At 38.9% G+C, this 21,231-nt stretch overlaps 2 protein-coding genes across 2 annotated transcripts; both read left to right on the forward strand.

Annotated features, from left to right (window-relative positions):
* The first annotated feature begins 550 nt into the window (after positions 1 to 550).
* LOC108986137 lies at positions 551 to 2,278 on the forward strand. Its single transcript, XM_018958660.1, has one exon. It carries the CDS (start codon positions 551 to 553, stop codon positions 2,276 to 2,278), a length of 1,728 nt encoding a protein of 575 aa, XP_018814205.1.
* Positions 2,279 to 16,346: 14,068 nt separating this feature from the next.
* On the forward strand, positions 16,347 to 20,336 carry LOC118348906. The gene is made up of 4 exons (XM_035691475.1): positions 16,347 to 16,973; positions 17,063 to 17,199; positions 17,309 to 17,729; positions 17,841 to 20,336. The coding sequence occupies exons 1-4, from the start codon at positions 16,347 to 16,349 to the stop codon at positions 20,334 to 20,336; spliced, it is 3,681 nt and encodes a 1,226-aa protein (XP_035547368.1).
* Positions 20,337 to 21,231: the final 895 nt, after the last annotated feature.

The raw sequence follows: 21,231 nt of genomic DNA on the forward strand, positions 1-21,231 counted from the left end.
CCTCTCCCTCTCTGTGCCGTGTGTCTGGGTATCTACAATGCATCTGGCCTCTGGGTCCTTGTTACACGACTTAGACATGGAGGAGAAGCAACATAGCAGATGAAGGGGTGTTCGTGGGAATGGTCGTGCAAGTGTTCGAGAGAGAAGAAGTCTAAAGTGTGAACTTGGTCTGATGTCGTGGGTAGCAGAGAAGGATTAAAGAGAGGTGGGCTCAGCTGGGCCATGAAGAGCCTTGGGCTTGTGTCTCCTGGAAGCATTAGATTTAATATTGCTTTGTAATAGTTAAGGCCCATAGGCCCTTTTTAGTTAATATGGACAGTTTACTATTTTACTCTTTCACTATATGAGACCTGCAAATGATGTAGTTAGTTATCACGAAGAATATTCTGGATTGTTTCTATTTTGGAGGAGCCTCCCTCGAAGCAGGCGCACTTATTTTCTATTTTCAATACATCATTCACTCGATTTCATCTTCAAACCATTTCTCTTCTTTTTACATTACAATCGGGTTGTTACATGGTGGTACCAGTGCCCCCGATCCTCTCAATCCATGGCTGAAGGAACACATTTGTCCCAATTGCAAGATGGATTGCAGTCCTTCATGAAATCCACTGAACCGCAGCTCACCACCATTGAAGTTGAAATGCAAGCTATGCGACGTCAAATGGAGGCCATGATGCACCAGCTTTCTTCCTTAGCAATAGAGATGAAAGCTGCAAATTCACAAAAATCATCAGGTTCAGGTAACAATGGCAATCCAAACACAAATGAACAGATGGTTTTACACACTGGAGAGATCCATCCAAGAGCTATACGCTTGGATTTTCCCACATTTAATGGAGGAGATCCACATGGTTGGTTGTATAAGGTGAATCAATTTTTTTCCTTCCATAATACCTTACCTCAGCATCATTTGAGATTGGCATCTTTTCACATGGAGGGCAAGGCCCTCGTATGGTTTCAGGGCCTAGATGAATCAGGTCTCCTGACTTCATGGGAGGAAATGGTGAAAATAATGTTAATCAGATTTGGACCCTCTAGTTATGATGGTCCTATGGAACAATTAACTAGACTAAGACAAGTGGGGACAGTTGAAGAGTATAAAGCTCACTTTGAAGCTTTATCAAACAGGTTGAGGGGACTCTCAAATCAGTACAAACTGAGTTGTTTTCTCAGTGGACTTAAGGATGAAATAAGGTTGATTGTACGCATGTTTAACCCAAACAACCTCATATTTGCCTATGGCCTTGCCAAAATCCAAGAAGAAAATATTTCCCTACATAAGAAATACACTCCCAGAAATTTTAACCATCACCACATAGAACCAGCATCTCTTAAATTCCAACCCACCCAACCCAACCCTACAAACCAGAAAAATTATGGGACATCAGTAGTACCTGTCCAGAAAATTAGTCCCGCTGAGATGAAAGATAGGCGTACCAAAGGTCTTTGTTACCATTGTGACTCAAAATGGCACCCTAGCCATAGATGCCAAACCCCCAAACTCTATCTAATTGAAGAAGTGTTGGATGATGTGGGCTTGAATGAAGTTGACCCAGGACCAAACACAGATCAAGAAGAGTGCTCAGACGGGACTAACACTAGGAAAGAACATGAAATATCATTACATGCTATCATAGGAACTATCAATCCTAGAACTATGCATGTCATGGGGAGAGTGGGCAGCCAAGCAGTGACAATTTTAATTGACTCGGGAAGTACACATAACTTTCTCGACTCAGCTTTAATGTCTCAGCTACATCTACCAGTTTCCACTCATGAAATAGTAAGAGTAAAAGTTGCTAATGGTGATCAGCTAGAAAGTGATGGGAAGCATATGGGGGTCAATGTTAATATTCAAGGGGTATTCTTTCAAGTGGATATGTACCTGCTTGAGTTGGCAGGCTGTGACATGGTTCTTGGAGTCCAATGGCTACAGGGATTGGGCTCCATTCTTTGGAATTTCCAAGAATTAACCATGCAATTCACTTACAATGCTAAAATTGTTGTTCTAAAGGGGTTGTCTGCTACCAGTTGGCTGGAGGAAGGACCTATTGACAGGTCAAACAGCTCTGAAACTAAGGGTCTTTTATTACAATTGATTGAAACCTCACCCGATACACAAGCCCAAACCATACCTATTCCTATACATGAACACCTAGACACTTATACCGACATCTTTGCCACCCCAAAAGGCCTACCTCCTATACGCACCCATGACCACACTATTAACCTTCAGCCCGGCACAAAACCAATTTCAGTAAGACCCTATTGCTAACCTTATTTTCAAAAGGATGAAATTGAGCACCTTGTTAAGGAGTTGTTGGAATCCAGGGTCATTCGCCCTAGTCATAGCCCCTACTCTTCCCCGGTCCTATTGGTGCGCAAAGCTGACGGTACGTGGCGCCTATGTGTGGATTATAGGGCTTTGAACAGCGCTACTGTCAAGGATAAATATCCTATTCTGGTTGTAGATGAGTTGATGGATGAATTACACGGGGCCAAGATTTTTTCTAAACTTGACTTGCGGTCAGGCTACCATCAAATCAGGATGAGACCGGAGGATATTCCTAAAACTACGTTCAGGACGCATGAAGGCCATTATAAGTTTTTAGTTATGCCTTTCGGCTTAACTAATGCACCCTTAACCTTCCAAGGCCCCATGGATAAGGTTTTTAAAACTTTTCTCCGTTGTTTTATTTTAGTCTTTTTTGATGATATACTAATCTATAGCAGCGACATGGAGACGCATTTAAAACATTTAAAGGCCACTTTTGACATCCTTAGAGAGCACCAATTTTATGCTAAAAGGACCAAATGTTGTTTTGCACAATCTGAAATTGCCTATTTAGGCCACTTGATTTCGGGACAAGGTATTAAAGCCATGCTGAAATGGCCTGTGCCTAAGTCTATTAAGGCTCTAAGAGGTTTTTTAGGCCTCATGGGATATTACTGGAAGTTTGTAAGGGGGTATGGAGCCATTGCTGCCAAATTGACGGAGTTGCTAAAAAAAGACAGTTTTAGATGGGATGCCCAAGCTCAAATTGCCTTTGAAGAGTTGAAGCATGCCATGACTCAACCTCCAGTTTTGGCTTTGCCAAACTTTCAGTTACCATTTGTTATTGAGTGTGATGCTTCTGGAGAAGCAATTGGGGCTGTACTGATGCAACGAGGTCAAGCCATAGCATTTTTCAACCAAGCATTAAAGGGTCGAGGTCTAGCGTTGTCAACCTATGAGAAAGAATTAATGGCACTAGTCTCAGTTGTGCAGAAGTGGCGAGCATACTTATTGGGTCACTCCTTTGTGGTCAGAACAGACCAACAAAATTTAAAGTTCTTGTTGGACCAAAGAATAGGGACTCCTATGCAGCAAAAATGGATACTTAAGCTGTGACGACCCGACCCTATATTTTTTTTAGGGATAAAATTTGAATAATTTTATTAAGGCTCTATCAATATTATTATTATTATTATTATTATTTTTTAGTCCAAGCCCTTGAATCCTCTTCTTAATACAACTCCTCTTGCCGGATTTTTTTTTTCTTCTTCTTTGAATTTCAAACAATCCACTCACATGCATGCACGTCTCTTCCTTTATTTTTTTCTCTAGGGTTTTCCACCATGTTTTTCTTTTATATACGAGAACTTTGATGGTTGCCGCAATAGCCCTCCATCACGTAGACTCCTCTCGGTGCTAGAATTCTATGCATGCACGGCTTCATCCGTTTTCCTCCACATTCACGTTTCTCATCCTAGGGTTTTTCTCTTGGCTCTCATTTGGCTAGGTTTATAAATAGGTTAGGCCCTCCTCTGCATGAAGGAGATAGCCGCTGCCACCAACATCTAGAGACACTCATGCACACAGAGCACTTTCTGCAATCCTCCTCCCCTCAAAACTGCAACACACGTCCGAGAAGACAAGCTCCACCACCTCCCTCAAGTTCGTCCAGCAGACCACCTCTCCCTCCACCGTAAATCCCAAAAAAATAACTTCACTGCCGTGTTGGTCCACATTCTTCCTCCACGCACAGAACCACTGCACGCCACCGGGAAACCGCAACACCACCTTGCCGAAGCCAAGCAAACCACGTCTCAGCTCCTCCCTCTGGCCACCTCGTAGCCCAGCTAGCAGAACCACCGCACGGCCCGCCCTCGAAAAAGCCATAAACCCGCTGCCATCCTCCCCTGTTTTAGCCCTCAAAAACAGAGCACTGAGCTCTTCGACCGTAAGCCACAGCCCGGCCACCCTCAGCCATAGAACTCGCCGACCAGCACAACCCTGAGGCACCCACTCCATCCCGGTAAGCCCACGACCGTCGTCGTCCCCCTCTTTCTCTCGGTTTGTTTGCGGCTTGACTGAACTCCTGCTCTCCTCCTCTCGGCGTCAACTCCCACTCTCCTCCTCTCGGCGTCATACCACCACTGCCCAGAGAACCCAGTCGCGTCTCCGGTCCTTCCCCTGCCACCCAGAGCCGCCGTGCATCAGCTTCCTCTCTCGGTGAGCATCGCAGCCCCCAATCCGATTGCATGCAATTTTTTCCTTTCATGCAACCCGTAAATCAATTTTTGTTTTTTGGTTAGTTAACTTACAAAAATGCCCCTCCATTTTATTTTCCTAAAATGCCCATGTACAATATGTTATTTTCCAAAAATATCCTTGCTTATTTAAGACTAACGGGTAAGGCTATTTTAGCGTCAGGAAGTGTTTAGGTTTAGAAAATATAGACTATTTCAGTAGTTAGGTTTTTAAATAGAATCACTTGTTTAATTAGAAATTTATGCAAAATACGTGTTTATTTTTATAGGCAACCGATTTCGTGCCGAAAATAGTGGATTAGCATTGCAAGGTAAGTAGCATGATCATATCCTTACGCTTATGTACAGTGAGCTGTTTGTCTTTTTATAAAAGATATTATGCATGTATGCCCTTTATTGGAAACCCCTTTTTACGTACCCAAAACATGATAAAATTATGAAAAAGTCATGATTTTATGTGAAAGATTATTCATAAAATTATTTAAGAAATGCATGATTTTATGAGAGAGTTATTTCGTAAAATATTTATGAAAAATCATGATTTTATGCGATGAAACATGTATCACGATGTTTATGAAAGAATGCGATTTCGTTTGAAATCTATGATACGATATGACAAGTATGTATGTGATTTCTTTTGAAATCTATGAAATGACAAGTATGCAAGTATGATTTGATAAAATATGTAACGGCCTATGTTATGATATGAAAACGGTACCTATGTTATGGGCATATTGCATTGCCAGGTCGTGCATGCTGGTAGTGCACCCAGTATTGTCTTCCTTATGTATGGATTCCACAACCCGCGGCCACGGGCGGAATCGGAATCTATTTAGATTCGCTAACCCTAACTCACGGGGGTCAACAGTGGGTAACGGCCTATGATAAGTGAAAGATAAGTTAATGTTCATGCTCATGTTATTTATGCATGTATTTATGAATATGCACGCTTTTCAGGACACCTTATGTTTATTATGTTTACTGTATGATGTGTTGCTTATTGAGTATTCGACTCATTTTAGTTTGTTTTCATGTTTTTAAACCCCCCAGGTGATGACATTTATGAAGATGAGACTGCAGGACAGGACTTGACTCCGGGAGGCAAGGTTGAGGCCTAGACAGATTTTGTTATGACTATTTCTATGGTTTAAAGTTTAAATAAATTATTTTGATAAGCACATAAGACTTCTGTATTCTTAATAAATGCTTCCGCAGACTTTATTTTGGATTTTCAATATTTATTGAAATTTGTTATTTTATAGAATTCTTTCTTATCTGGCGCGTTGTTAAAAAGGAAAAGCTTTTATATTTAAGTTTAGTAGTAGCACACTGGTTCCTCGAAAATTCTAAAATGTCTTTATTGGAGAGCGGGGTGTTACATAAGCTTATGGGCTACGATTTTCTGGTTGAATACAAGAAGGGCAGGGATAACGTAGTGGCAGATGCGCTGTCCAGACAAGGAGCAGAAAATGAAATCTCGGTGGCTTTAATCTCTCTGCCAAGTTGGGATTGGGTCACTGACATCAAAGCTTGCTATGATACGGATGGGGAGGTACAAACTCTGCAAAAACAGTGGCATCAAGGGAAGCTACCGCATCACTATGCTGTAAAAAATAATATTCTGTTTTACAAAGACAGAATTTATATTCTTGCCAACTTAGACCTCATTGACAGGATATTACACTTGGTGCACAATAGCCCTATGGGTGGTCATTTGGGTTTTGATAAGACACTACATAGAGTGACCAAAGACTTTCATTGGCCCGGGCTTAAGACAGATTTAAGAAGGTTTCTGAAGAGTTGTGAAACATGTCAGACAGTGAAGGTGGATAATACTCTTCCTAGTGGGCTTCTACAGCCATTACCAATACCTTCTTGCCCATGGACAGATATATCCATGGACTTTGTTGAGGGATTACCTGCCTCCAATGGATTTAATGTTCTCTGGGTAGTGGTGGACAGATTCACCAAATATGCTCACTTTGTCCCAATTTCTCATCCCTATACAGCTAAGATGGGGGCAGAATTATTTGTGAAGCATGTGTTTAAGTTACATGGAATGCCGCATTCCATTGTTTCAGATCGGGACCCTACTTCTACAAGTAAATTCTGGAAGGAATTTTTTTCCTTACAGGGTGTACAATTAGCTTTTAGCACTGCCTACCATCCTCAAACTGATGGTCAGACAGAAGCTGTCAATAAATGGGTGGAAAACTACTTACGGAGCTATGTAAGTGATACGCCTAAGGAGTGGACTAATTGGGTCCCATTAGCAGAATGGTGCTTCAATTCCTCACAACATGCATCAACCAAAGTCACCCCCTTTGAGGCATTATATGGTTACAAACCTCCTAAGTTAACTAGCTACACTACTGAGACAGCCAAAATTAATGAAGTGAGCCTCACCTTACAGCAGCGTGACCAGTTGTGGAACCTATTGAAACACAATCTGGTTAGGGCTCAAGAAAGAATGAAAAAATATGCTGATCAAAAGAGAAAAGAGGCACTGTACCTAGTTGGAGATTGGGTTTATTTACGCTTACAGCCGTATAGGCAGTCTTCCATCCACCACAGAAAGAACTTCAAACTTTCTCCCAGATTCTATGGCCCTTACCATATTTTTCAACAGGTCGGTGAAGTGGCTTATCGTCTTCAACTACCCGATACAGCGCAGATTCACAATGTTTTCCATCTCTCACAATTAAAAAAAAATTAGGTCAGAACATAAACCCACTACCTACCCTTCCATCAATGAATTCCAAGGGGATTTTCAAACTAGAGCCCGAAGAAGTCATAACTAGGAGGATGAGAAAGGTAAAAAACAGACCTTTAGTGGAATTGCTGATCCGTTGGCAGGGCAGCCACGGGAGGAAGCATCCTGGGAAGCCTATCATCGCTTGCATGAGGAATTTCCCCACCTTGTGGGCAAGGTGCTCCAAGGGGAGGGCAAACTGTTACACGACTTAGACATGGAGGAGAAGCAGCATAGCAAATGAAGGGGTGTTCGTGGGAATGGTCGTGCAAGTGTTCGAGAGAGAAGAAGTCTGAAGTGTGAACTTGGTCTGATGTCGTGGGTAGCAGAGAAGGATTAAAGAGAGGTGGGCTTAGCTAGGCCGTGAAGAGCCTTGGGCTTGTGTCTCCTAGAAGCATTAGATTTAATATTGCTTTGTAATTGTTAAGGCCCATAGGCCCTTTTTAGTTAACAAGGACAGTTTAGTATTTTACTCTTTCATTATATGAGACCTGCAGATGATGTAGTTAGTTATCACGAAGAATATTCTGGATTGTTTCTATTTTGGAGGAGCCTCCCTCGAAGCAGGCGCACTTATTTTCTATTTTCAATACATCATTCACTCGATCTAATCTTCAAACCATTTCTCTTCTTTTTACATTACAATCGGGTTGTTACAGTCCTCCACTGCTATATACAAAGCTTAGGTTGTTTTTCTTTATTTTCCAGCAAATGTTCGTTGTGTCCAAAACAAGGGATGAGTGCATATTTTGCTACGCATCAATCTCCTCTACTGTAAGCCAATGAATTATCAATCCTTTTTTTAATTGTAAATGACTCATTCACATCAACAATCACCCATTCTACTAATATGGACATGTTGATTCTACTATATTTTACAAAGACTATCTGTTCTTTTTTTTTTTTGACATGCATTCATGCATGGTTATTTTGTCTACTTCGACTAGTATTTGACATCTTAACATATTGGTCATCTATTCCTGAAGATTTGTGTAGCTTTTTATTTCTTAATCCAGGCATCATTATACATATTTGCAATACTTTAGATTGAGAAAAGTTATAAATAAATTGTTGAGAAAACTTACTTTTAAATTTGGATTATTGTCATAGAAAAAATATATAAATTGTTGAACAATTAATGAGAAGCCATGGTCTCTTTCCTTTCTCCATTGGGCGGGCCCTTCATCAAGCACTCTCAAGACATGGGCAAGAAAGCTAGAAAAACATCATGGAACCCATTCACAGATTTTTACAAACATGTAGAGTGCACACTGCCCTTTTAAACAACGAATGAAAATAGAAGAGTAATAACCCAACAAAAAACCTAACAAATTTAAAACACCCCCATGGAACCCATTCACAGATTTGTAATAACCCAACAAATTCATTGACGAATTGTGGTGATGTAAGATTACGTCAAGAATATTATGTAAACTTTCTTTTGATTGTGTAAGGTTACAAAACAATTTTGTAATCACCCCCTTAGAATATCAAATTGATCGCCCCCAATAAATCTTACATCTCCTAACAATGATCAGGCATCAATTACAATAGAAGAGGAGAAAATAGAAGCGTACATCTACACCTTACAGCCTATGGAGAGAGAGAGAGAGAGAGAGAGAGAGAGAGACGCATGGGCAGACTGGATCCTCTCTTGAGGAAGGGGAAGGTGACGTCAATGGCCGAGAGAGCTGCGAGGGCGACGTTCCTTTGCTCTGCTCTAGATTTCACTGAGGAAGGAAGGAATTTCACTTGCTCGGTTCTGCTACGTGGACTGCAATAAGAAATATATATATATATTAATTTTGTTTATTATAATAATAAAACAAGAGCAGTGCTACCCATAAGCCTCACACCCTGCACATCCACTTAAAAACATGTCATTTTACTTTTTTTCCTATTTTACTTACAAACATATCTAGAATAATTTTCATTATGTAGGTAAAAAAAAATAAAATGACATATTTTTAAATGTGATCTTTCTCTATATCTATTTTCATAAAACAAATATAGAGAAAGCCAAAAGGAGACAAAGCATTGTAGAGAAAAAGCTCTTGCTTCAAAAAATTAAATGTTATAGATATATGTAAATTAATATGTCACTAAAAAAAAAAGAGGAAAACTAATCCAATCGATGAATTTTGTTTTTTTTAAAATTTATTTTTATGTAGAGATTAAGGTTATATTTTTTTAATAATATTGTGAATTTATTTTTTAAAATATTTAAAGATATGAAAAGAATGAATCAAAAAATAAATAAAAAACATAAAAAGACCAATACGTCTTGTCGGCCGTCGGAGCCATTCTCGTGCTACAAAATCCTAACTTTGGTAGGGATACGACATGTGGGAGAGAATAAAAGAGCAACGGAAGGAACATTCGTGTTGTAACTATGACTAAAGTAAACACCGAACTTTATTCCCTTCTTTTGCAGGAGGTGGAATCCGGTTTCTTTCATCTTCTCCTTACTGTAACGCCCCGGTCCCGCACGGGTCGGAGAGTTACTTCCTAACACTTAAACTCACCTTTCAACAATATAAAAATATACTCCAAATTCTCAATATCATATAGAAAATTCGATTAAATCTAATTTCCTCAATATAAACAATTTTCCAAAATACCAAGTCATTATAACACAATAAAACTTCTTAATAAAATCGACAATACTCATAAAAAAAAACTTCCTATGCTTGAAGCACCACACTTAAAACATCTCACCCAATGCCTCATAATCTTGATCCTCAGCAGAACCATCATAATATCTGAAAAATATTGTGGAGATAAGGGGGTGAGTTATCAACAACTCAGTAAGCAGAGAGCATATACAAGCATGTAAACATGAGCATTTATAACATTTACTTTCAGAATGTGGAAACAAAAGTTGTACAAAAACATTAGAGCGAAATTTTCGAAAAAATAAACTTATTCCAAAAAGAAAATCCTTTGGCATTTCTAAACTGAAACTTTATAATCATATCATCGTTTAATATCACATCGGGATAATACCATGTTTAACCCCCGTGGTAGGGTTATAAACCACCATTATACCCGTGGCTGGGCCATATTCCATGTTTCACCCCCGTGGTAAGGTTATTAACCACCATTATACCCGTGGCTGGGCCATTTTCCATGTTTCACCCCCGTGGTAGTGTTATAAACCACCATTATACCCGTGGCTGGGCCGTATACCATGTTTCACCCCCGTGATAGGGTTATAAACCACCATTATACCCCTGGCTGGACTTAACAGAAACAGAACGAATTTCATCCAAAATCCGGTTACAAACATATACAGAATCAGAACTTCATGCCAAGATTTTCAGACGATACATCATGTCTAAACAAAACATTGAAAAGCTTCAGATCATTTCACATGTTCGAAATAAACATAACAAAATATTCTCATTTGTTCATAACAAAACTTTTAGAATTTCTTATTCGCTCTTTTACATAGTTCAGAAACAAAGTGCACAAAACTAGCTCATGTATACACAAGTCATGACAGAAAACACTTTCTCTTATATTGAATTTATGCGTATGCAGAATAAACATCTGAGGTTGTTTTCAGATCATTTATTTTCAAAAACAAACTCGTTTATTTTCAAAGTCAACCTCATTTTATTTTTTTTATGCAAAACTAGTATATGAACCCCGCTTACCTGGACAACTTAGTTTTTCAGAATTTTCCTCACAAAATGTCGAGTCGAAAATAAATCGTCACCTATAAAAATAATCACATAATTTCCGTAAGTTTTCAATCAATCATGGATTTCGATATTTAATCCTAAACTTCTAAAATAACCTATTTTAATATCTCAAAACTTAAAACCCTCGTAATCCCAAAATATATCACCACTTCCTAAAAATCTTCAATATTCACCATGACCATCGTCAAACTTAAAACACCAATATTCAAACCCGAAACAACCAACAAATTTCATTGCATAAACCAATCTCACACAAACAACTCCATCAAATCCAACCGACCCCTTACTCCTTGGACTCAGTCCGGCACAACCAACAAATTCACAGTAAATATGAATTAGCGCATAAATACATTTAAATCTCAAAAGTTCTCTGGAAAAAATACTTACAATGCTATAATATAATTTTTGAAAGATCACGGAGGTGCTGGAAGCGGCAACGTAGCAACAAAACAGTGCGAAATGCACTGTGGCCGTGGGTCTCAGAAACCCACTTTTGAACGGGTGTAAATGAAGACTCGAGATTGATAGGGTAGGACCTAGGGATGTCGGTGAAGCTAGTGGTAGTGGTGGTTGGCCGTGGGCGGCGGCGTGGGCGGCGGTTGAAGGCCAAAAAGCACGAATCGGAGATGGAGATAGATGGGCTTCACCGATGACAGATTGGAGCCAAGGATGGGTACATTAGGTTGCTAGGAGGTCGATGATGAAATTGTGAAGAGATGGTGGCCGATGGTGGCGCGACGGCGGCGCACGAGCACAAGGAACGCCGCGGCATAGTGTTGCGCGTGGGGGCAAAAGGTGAAGCGAGAGGGACTGAGATTGGAGGGAGGTGGTCGCCGGAGGGTGGGGAAGGCTGTGGGCTGGGCGGTGTCACCGGATGGAGGCGCATGGCGGCAGGTTGGGGGAGAGAAGGATCGGACAGAGAGAGAGAGAGAGAGGGCTGGATTGCGCGCGGGAGCCGTTCCGGAAAAGGAAAAGAAAAGAAAAAAAAAGAAAGAAGAAAAAAAAAAGAGAAAAGAGAAAAAGAAAGTGGAAAAGAAAAATGAAGGAAAATAAATGGGGTCTAAATCTCACAACTTAGGTCACAAAATTCCAACGAAAATTATTTCAACACAACATTTTTAAATAAAATAAATTTAAACACAGTGACTAAGTAAAATAAAATAATTAAATCCAACAATACAATAATTTTAAAACCCACAAACTAATTTAAATTAAGAGAAATTTAAATGCATAATAATTATTAATATTAAGGAAACATGTCAAATTTAATTTTCATAAATTAAAAGTCATAAAAAAATAAACCCAATAAAATCTGAAAATTTAAAACAAAATAATCAAATTTTAAATTAATAACAAATAATCTTTCAACAAAAAAAAATACACTAAAAAAAAAATACGGAGGGTTACACCTACCGAGTGGACTGTTACGGGCTTCCTTACCACAGCAACAAGTAAAATTGAAAGCAATAAACAGATAATCAAGAACTGAATGAATCTTTACTCTCCAAGTAAGGAATCCAACCTTCACGTACAAGTCCCACTTACATTCGACACGTGACCCTTCAATTATTCCTTCCAGCTTTTGTACACTTCAGTCCATTCTGTTACAGTTGATGCCGTGCCATCCGTTGTTATAAATATCTAATACTCTAAGGTAAGAATAATTTAGTTAAAGTTCTGTAAATAACAGTGAATAATTTATAAATAATATCGAACTGTTTATGAATAAAAATAAAATAGTTTAAAATTAATATTTAAAAACAATTGCATGTATTTTTAAATGGATTCTTATTAAGATTTAATCCATTTAATTAAGTAGATTGTATTTGAATTAATCCATATGATCTAATATTGATTATTTGACACAATAACCCATAAAACGAATTAACGTAAAATGGGTGGTTATATTTTTGAGTAAAAATATTGATTCTTTTCTTTGTAATGTGTTGTTGTCTCTTTTTTCTCTTTGTTTTATCGAGTAAAAAAAAATTGAAAAAGAAAATATTTTATTATATGTTTGAGAAATGCTTTAGATCTTCAATCTGACGTCGGGGATCACACGTCACACAGCTGACGAACGAGGCCTAGCAGAGTCTACGTCTAATTAGCTAGCCAACGTTCCCTTTGGCCTTTATATAATAATCTATCCTTTAGGCATTTTCGATTAAAAAATATTAAAGTGCACCTCCGATCAACGGAGATCAGTATCTGAGCAACAAATTAGCGAGTTCGTTCCGTTTCCTTGTTTCTCCAAGTACGTACGCCTGTCTATATATACTTGTAATTAAGTAGTTATTACAAATATTACACGTACAGCATTTTAATGAAAGAAAAAATTAGTGTCACTAGGTTTACGCCCAAAGTTTTGGAATGGTTGTGTATATGAACCATTCCAAAACTTTTTTTAAATATTTTTCTATCATGTTTGTTTCTACCACCTTGGCCACGTGAGTACGTCATCCTTCTTCGTATAGACGAGGCGATGACCGGGAGATGACATGTGTTTTTATAATAATTTACATAGGTGGCCTAAAAACACTTACCATGACATATAGATAAATATTTTAAGATTAATTGTAAAATCAATACGTGAGTTTTCGCTTTTTGCAATTCAAGGCATCCATTTTTTATTTTCGTAAAATTGATATATGAATTTCAATAAATTTTCAAATAGGTACTTTAATCAATTTTCCATTACCAAATTAACAACAGGCCACATGTCATTCTCTAATTTGTTAACATGGATATTGATACCATATTGGCCAATTAGAGACTCGCAAATGACAAATGGATGCCACATGTCAATTACGCTATTAAAGTTATAATTGTAAAATTAATGGAGGTATTGAATTCATGTAAATTTACTGAAATTCATATATTAATTTTGCAAAAACTGAGGATCAAAAAGTAAAAACCTATGTACTAATTTTACAATTAACTATAAATTATATTATAAAGCCCATTAATTCTTCTTTTATCTTTTGATTTTGCTTTAAATTTTTGTTTGGATTATTTTTGTTATTTGATATGTAAATAAATAAATTGCAATCACAATACATTATGGTGAGATATTGTAAATACTGAAAACTCTCTGCATATTACAAATTTAATAGTATTTAGAAGAAATATTTAAAAGAGAAAACATATAGAATAAAAAAATAATATTTTAAGTAATAAAGAGAAAAAAAATAGATAAATTGATGAATAATGCATTATAGAAATTATTATTAGTTAGATTAAATAAAGTAAGTTGTAATTAGATATGGTAGATAGAAATATAAAGAATCCATCGTGAATTATTGAGCAATTTTCTGTGTTTGGTAACTCTCATCTCTAGTGTTTTATTTTTGTTCCAGTAAAGCAAAAGAAGCAATCTGAAGCGAGCAGTAGTACCTACGACGAATCATTGAGCAAGTCCATTATTGCATATTGAGAAGAAAAGCATACTGAAACTGTAAGGCCATTTTTACCTTTCTTCCTTTTTGCTTTCTTTTTTATGCTAAAACCGTATTATTTGAGATCGAACTCCACCGTAGAAATCTTCTGAAAAGTTCTAAGATCAAACGGTATATCATGGATTTTACAATTTCAATATATTGTTATTTTTGGTATTACCGTTTCAGTAGTTACAACCATCCTTTTTCTTTAGACTTATTCATTTCATTATAAGTGATAGTAACCAATATTTTAACTTCGCAAAGAATACCATAATCTATATAACCGGCCTGATTCCAACATGTAGCAAGATTAGAGTCTCCTTGAGCTTTATGATCAAGCTTATGTGAATGGAGTCTCCTCTAACCGTTTTCTCTCTCGTCGTCTTCCTAGAAGCGATACGGGAGTGAACGCTTTAGGTGGTGTTTGGGTCAGGATTTCCTCACTTTGGTGGGGAGACTGCGATAGTATCTGTCTACTGAGGTATACAGAGTATGGAAGGACTGGAGGATATTTGGGAGAAGTTGAAACTAGTTGAAGAGGAATGCGAGCCCATCGAGATTTCTCCAAATGATAATGAGGATGTGAAGGCTCTGGGGGAGAGGAGCTTACTGGGGAAGATCTTTGCAGATCGCAAAATTGGAAAGGAGGTCATTAGGAGCACGATGGAGAAGATATGGAAGGTATGTTTACCTCTGACCTTCCGAGAGTTGGGCAATAACTGTTTTGTGATCACGTTTGCGAATCGTAGAGATAGAGCGAAAGTGATGGAAGGTTGTCCATGGTTATTTGATAACCATCTGTTTGCATTAATGCCGTATGAGGGGAAAGCTCAAATCCATTCTATGGATTTCTTTAAACAGGGGTTTTGGATTCAAATGTTCAATCTCCCTTTAGACTGTATGAATTACAGAATGGGGGTGAAGCTAGGGGAGTCCATGGGGAGAGTAACAGAGGTGGAAGTTCATGAGGGGGAGGTAGCAGGGGGGAAGTGTCTGAGGGTGAAGGTAGAACTGGATATTAGGAAGAGTTTGGGACGAGGAAGAACTATTAATCTACAAGGGAAGAGAATGTGGATTCCTTTCCAATATGAGAAGTTACCTAGAATATGTCTGAAATGTGGTTGCATAGTACATGGGATAGGGGGGTGTGTAAATGGAAAAGGGGGGCCAGGCCAATTTGGACCATGGCTAAGAGCAAAAACGATGGGGAGGGGATGCATAGAGAGGGGGAGAAGAGAGATGGAGAATGAGGATGAGGAAAGTGTTATACCTGAAAACAGTGAGGAGAGTGAGGGAAACCAAACATTGGGACTTGAAAAAATTCAGTGTGAGGTGGAAAGGGAGTTTGGGAAGGGTAGAGAGGGGAGCTATAACACGGGAATTGAGGAAGGCACAAAGGGGGGGGGGGGAGGATAGCTTTCAAGTGATTGCTAGGTTTACCTCAATAGTTGGTAATAACTTGACTAATGCTGAGGGTACTAATGGGGAAATACGGGTGGTGCAAGAAACAAAAGGAGATGAGGAGGGGTTGATGGTGAGGGGGAGAGGAGGGGGAAGGAGCTGGAAAAGGAGAGCAAGAGGGGTGGGAAACAGAGGGGGGAGTCAATCGAGTCAATCAATCTTGTCCAAAAGAAAGCATGAAGAGAAGAGGGATGGAGAGCATGATGAAGGGGGGAAAAAAGTAAAGAGAATGGGAAGAGTGGAATCAGATGTTGTTGAAGATATGGCGGAGGCTGTTAGTCAGCCCCGCCAATCATTATGAATTGCATAAGCTGGAACTGTCGAGGGTTGGGCAACCCTCGAACAGTTCAAGACCTTTGCAGCTTTGTAAAGGTTAATAAGCCCACTATAGTGTTTCTAATGGAGGTAATGATTAAGGCAGGAAGGGTGGAGAGTTTGAAAAGTAGACTAGAGATGGAGGGTTGTCTAGTGGTAGAACCTATTGGGAAAAAAGGAGGTTTAGCATTGTTTTGGGGTAGAGGTATTGACCTGGAAATAATACACTACTCTCAATGGCATATAAGTAGTATTATTAGGGGAGAGGGAGGTAAAAATAAGTGGATCTTCACGGGATTCTATGGACATCCTGATGCTTCGAAAAGGAATTTGTCATGGGAGTTATTAGCTTCATTGAGTCCAAAAACAGATGAGGCTTGGTGTATTGGAGGGGACTTCAATGAGTTACTAAGGCAAGAAGAGAAAAAGGGTGGTAAACTGAGAGATGAGAGAGGAATGAGTATGTTCAGAGAGGTTTTATCTGAAAATAACCTTTCTGACCTAGGGTATGTAGGATGCCCTTTCACATGGAGTAATAAGCATGGGGACCAGACCTTTACTAAGGAAAGATTGGATAGATTTGTTGCCAATCATAAATGGAGGGACATGTTTAGAAGGGTGAAGGTGAAAAGTTTGGTTGCTGTGTGTTCAGATCATAGACCTATTGTTCTGGAGGTTAGGGAAACACCTTTTATGGTTGGTAGGAGGGAAAGAAGTTTCTTCTTTGAAGCTTCTTGGATAAAAGATGAGGAGTGTGAAGAGGTGGTGAGGGGGGGGGGGGTTGGTGTCCACAGGGTTTTAGCAATGATCCTTTGAGTAAGGTGCAAGGTCTCTTAAAAAATTGTTGTGGGAAGTTAAAGGAGTGGGCTAGAGATAAGGAAAAAAATCGAGGGAAGGAGTTGGGGAAATTGGCTGAGGAAATAAAGCTACTACAAGACAATGAGGGGCCAGAGAATGTTGAGAGGATCAAGGGGCTCCAGAAACAGATGGGGTTGTTATTAACTCAAGAGGACCTGAAATGGAGACAAAGGGCAAAAAAAAAACTGGTACAAACTTGGTGATAAAAACACTAAGTTTTTTCACGCTTGTGCCTCACAAAGAAGGAAAAGGAATCAGATTAATCAGGTTGAGGATTCGAATGGTAGGCTATGGGAAGAACATGAGGATATTGAAAGGGCTTTCTACAATCATTATCAACAAGTATATCAATCAAATTCCCCTTCGAGAGAGACCATTGATTCATGTTTGAGTGCAATGGAAAGTAGCATCACAACAGAAATGAATGAGGGTCTACAAAGAGCATTTACCAAAGAAGAAGTGGAAGCAACCATGCAGCAGATTGGTTCTCTGAAATCCCCTGGTCCAGATGGATTTGGGGCAGCTTTTTATCAAAATTACTGGAAGGTTGTAGGGGAGGAGGTCATAGAGGCTGTGCTTAGTTTTCTAAAAGGGGATGGGAATCAGCTTTCTATGAATCACACTCATGTGGTTTTGATTCCAAAGACCAAGGAGCCTTTAAATGTTGCGGATTTTAGGCCTATTAGCCTTTGCAATGTTTTTTATAAAATCATTGCAAAGACACTAGCCAATAGACTAAAGGGAGTGTTGAATCATGTGATTTCCCTAAATCAGAGTGCCTTTATACCCGGGAGGTTGATCACAGACAATATAATTGTAGCTTATGAGATACTCCACTCCATGAAGCTAAAGAAGAAGGGGAAGAAGGGGAGTATGGCCTTGAAACTCGATATCTCAAAAGCATATGATAGAGTTGAATGGGGTTTCTTAAGGGCTGTCATGGTGAAAATGGGTTTTGGTGAAAAATGGGTAGCCCTTATCATGAATTGTGTGCAATCTGTTTCATATGCTATTGTGGTGAATGGGAAACCTGGTAATACTTTTGTTCCAACTCGAGGGTTAAGGCAGGGAGACCCTCTATCTCCCTACCTTTTCCTTTTGTGTGTTGAGGGATTGAGTACCCTTATTAATCATGCTGAAAGCAAGGGGGAGTTAAAAGGAGTCTCTGTTGCAAGAGGTGGGACAAGGGTAACACATCTGCTTTTTGCAGATGATTGTGTGGTGTTTGGGCAAGCATCTTGGCAGGAATGGATGAAGATGAAGGAGTTGCTTGATATCTATGAGAAGGCTTCTGGACAATGCTTAAATAGGCAGAAAACTTCCTTATTCTTCAGCACCAATACTAAGAATGATATAAGGAGAATGATTAGGAGGGATGTAGGAGTAGGGATTCAAAACTGCTGCGAGAAATACTTGGGTTTACCTGTGATGGTGGGGAAATCCCAATACAATACTTTTAGAGGTATAAAGGACAGAGTTTGGAGCAAAATCAGCAACTGGAAAAACCATTTCCTTTCACCTTCTGGGAAGGAAGTTTTGTTAAAAGCTGTGGTGCAATCAGTTCCTACTTATCACATGAATGTGTTTAAACTACCTGTGAAATTGTGTAAAGAAATAGCTGGATTAATGGCTAGTTTCTGGTGGGGTTCTCAGAATAATGAGAGAAGGATTCAATGGAAGAGTTGGGCAAATATGGGGAAGGCAAAATCAGAAGGGGGAATGGGGTTTAGAGAGCTTCAAAGCTTCAATACTGCACTTCTTGCTAAACAATGCTGGAGAGTGTTGAATATGCCTTTTTCAGTTGCTGCTAGGGTGCTAAAGGATAAGTACTTCAAGAATACTGACCTGTTGAAAGCGAAATTAGGTTATGGGCCTTCAAAAATATGGAGGAGTCTGTGGGGTTCCTTGGGGTTACTAAAGGAAGGGTTGGTTTGGAGGGTGGGAAATGGAGAGCAGGTGAACATTTGGGAGGATAAGTGGGTTCCTAGACCTACCTTGTTTTCTATTCAATCTCCTCGAATTAATGTGTCTCCAGAGGCAAAAGTAAAGCAGCTCTTACTGAATGGAAGATGGAACTCTAGGCTTGTTTATGACACTTTTTTACAAGAGGAAGCTGATATTATCTGTGGTATACCTGTCAGCCTTGCTAATGCACCAGACAAAAGGATATGGGCTTTTACAAAGGATGGGTTATATAGTGTAAAAAGTGGGTATCATTTGGAGAGGTCCAGAAGAGGTAGAGAGAAAGGGTGCTCCTCTGAAGATAAAGTAGGGAAAGAGGTTTGGAATAGAATTTGGAAGCTTAATACTCCTGAAGTAGTGAAAATGTTCATATGGAGAGCTGTGGTGAATAGCCTACCTACCAAAATGAACCTGAAATGTCGAAAAGTAATTGAAAACCCCTTATGTCCTGTCTGTGGAAGGGAAAATGAGTCCATATGCCATGTTTTGTGGAGTTGCAGTGCATCAGCTGATGTGTGGGCAGACAAAGAGAGCCCAGTTCAGAAATGGCAGGGTAGGGAGGAGGATTTTATGGACCTATGGATGAAGCTGACAGAAAAACTACACAGACAAGATCTAGACTTAGTGGCAACTGTGATGAGGAATATGTGGTGGAGAAGAAATGCATTTATTTTTGAAAATACTTTTAAGGGGCCATATGAGCTATTTCTACAAGCTCAAGAAACCTTAAAAGGATTTGTAGAGGCTAATGCAGAGGGGGAGGGAATTATAAGAAGAGGGGAAGTGCAGAAAATAGAAGTAAAGTGGAAGAGACCCGAGAATGGATTTGTGAAGGTGAATTGGGATGGTAGTTTAGATGCTGAGAAGAAAAGAAAGGGGGTAGGGATTGTTGTGAGGGATGGAAATGGGGAGGTTTTGATATCTCTGTGTGGTTCTGATGTTGGTTTTTGTAGTCCAGCTGTTGCAGAGTTACAAGCCCTATGGAGAGCTTTAAAGCTGTGTGCTGAACTGCAGTGGAACAAAGTCATCTTCGAAGGTGATGCTATGGGGATCATTGATGCTGTAAATAGACAGAATTGCTGTTGGGAGTGGCATGGACAAGTTGTTGAAGACATTAAGTTGATTTTACAAAACAGGCCAAATTGGTCCATACGTTATACAAACAGAAAGTGTAATAGAGTAGCTCACATGTTAGCAAAAATGGGTCTGGATGTAACTGATGAAACTGTATGGATGGAAGGGGGACCTACGGGCATCTACCCTTTTGTTTTACAGGATATAAGTTGTAATGTTTCTGTTATGAGGTAATACAAGAAGAGGTTCTTGTTTTCAAAAAAAAAAAAAAAAAAAGAGTCTCCTTTTAGCTGAGTAAACCCCGAAAATTATTGAGGAAACCTTGTTTTTTTTTTTTAATGGAGGAAAACTTAGTCTTTTACAAAAACTTTAATATGGTTCCGTCGCTGGAATTCAATACGTGCTATTTTTTAACGAATATGTGGCTTGCTCTCTCTATTCATATTAACAGTTAAAAAGTTTGCATTTTAACGAAAATTTTGGTCCACCCTTTTTGCCGGATAGGACCTGACCGATAATCCCTATAGACCAGACTAGACCGTTAACTATCGGTCCAATTGGTCTGATTCGATTTATGAATATATATATATTTTTTTTATTTTTGAAAAATAAATTAATATAAAAATTAATAAAATTAATAAAATTAAAATTAAATAAACTCTTTAATATGAATTATTTAACTAACTCATTAAAGGATTCAGTTTCCTCTGCTGGAAAAATAACAGTATATCTCCTGTTATGAAATCCATGGCTATGGCTACTCTCATACGTGCCCATGCAAGAGGGACTTTCTTTCCCATCATCGCCTGTGGAATAATGCTATAAAACTAGCCATACATGGAGACAATACAAATACTTAAAACATATATATACCCAAAAAAAAAAAAAAAATTTATACAGAATTGAATTAGATGGGGATTTTTCTGACATGACTGTTGTTTCTAGTTTGTGACAATGCATGGAAAACTGAGCTGTTTGGTCTCCTGGAATTTTTCCCCAAACATTGTAATTTAGCGTGGATGTGAGGGTCAAAAAAGAGACCAACACAAAACCTGCTGTTCTTTGTCAAAACGGCCTGTCACCACTTTTTCAAAGGTAAAAAAGCAGTGATTCTACCAATCACTACACC

Source organism: Juglans regia, chromosome 7, assembly GCF_001411555.2.
Source record: "Juglans regia cultivar Chandler chromosome 7, Walnut 2.0, whole genome shotgun sequence".
NCBI lineage: Eukaryota > Viridiplantae > Streptophyta > Magnoliopsida > Fagales > Juglandaceae > Juglans > Juglans regia.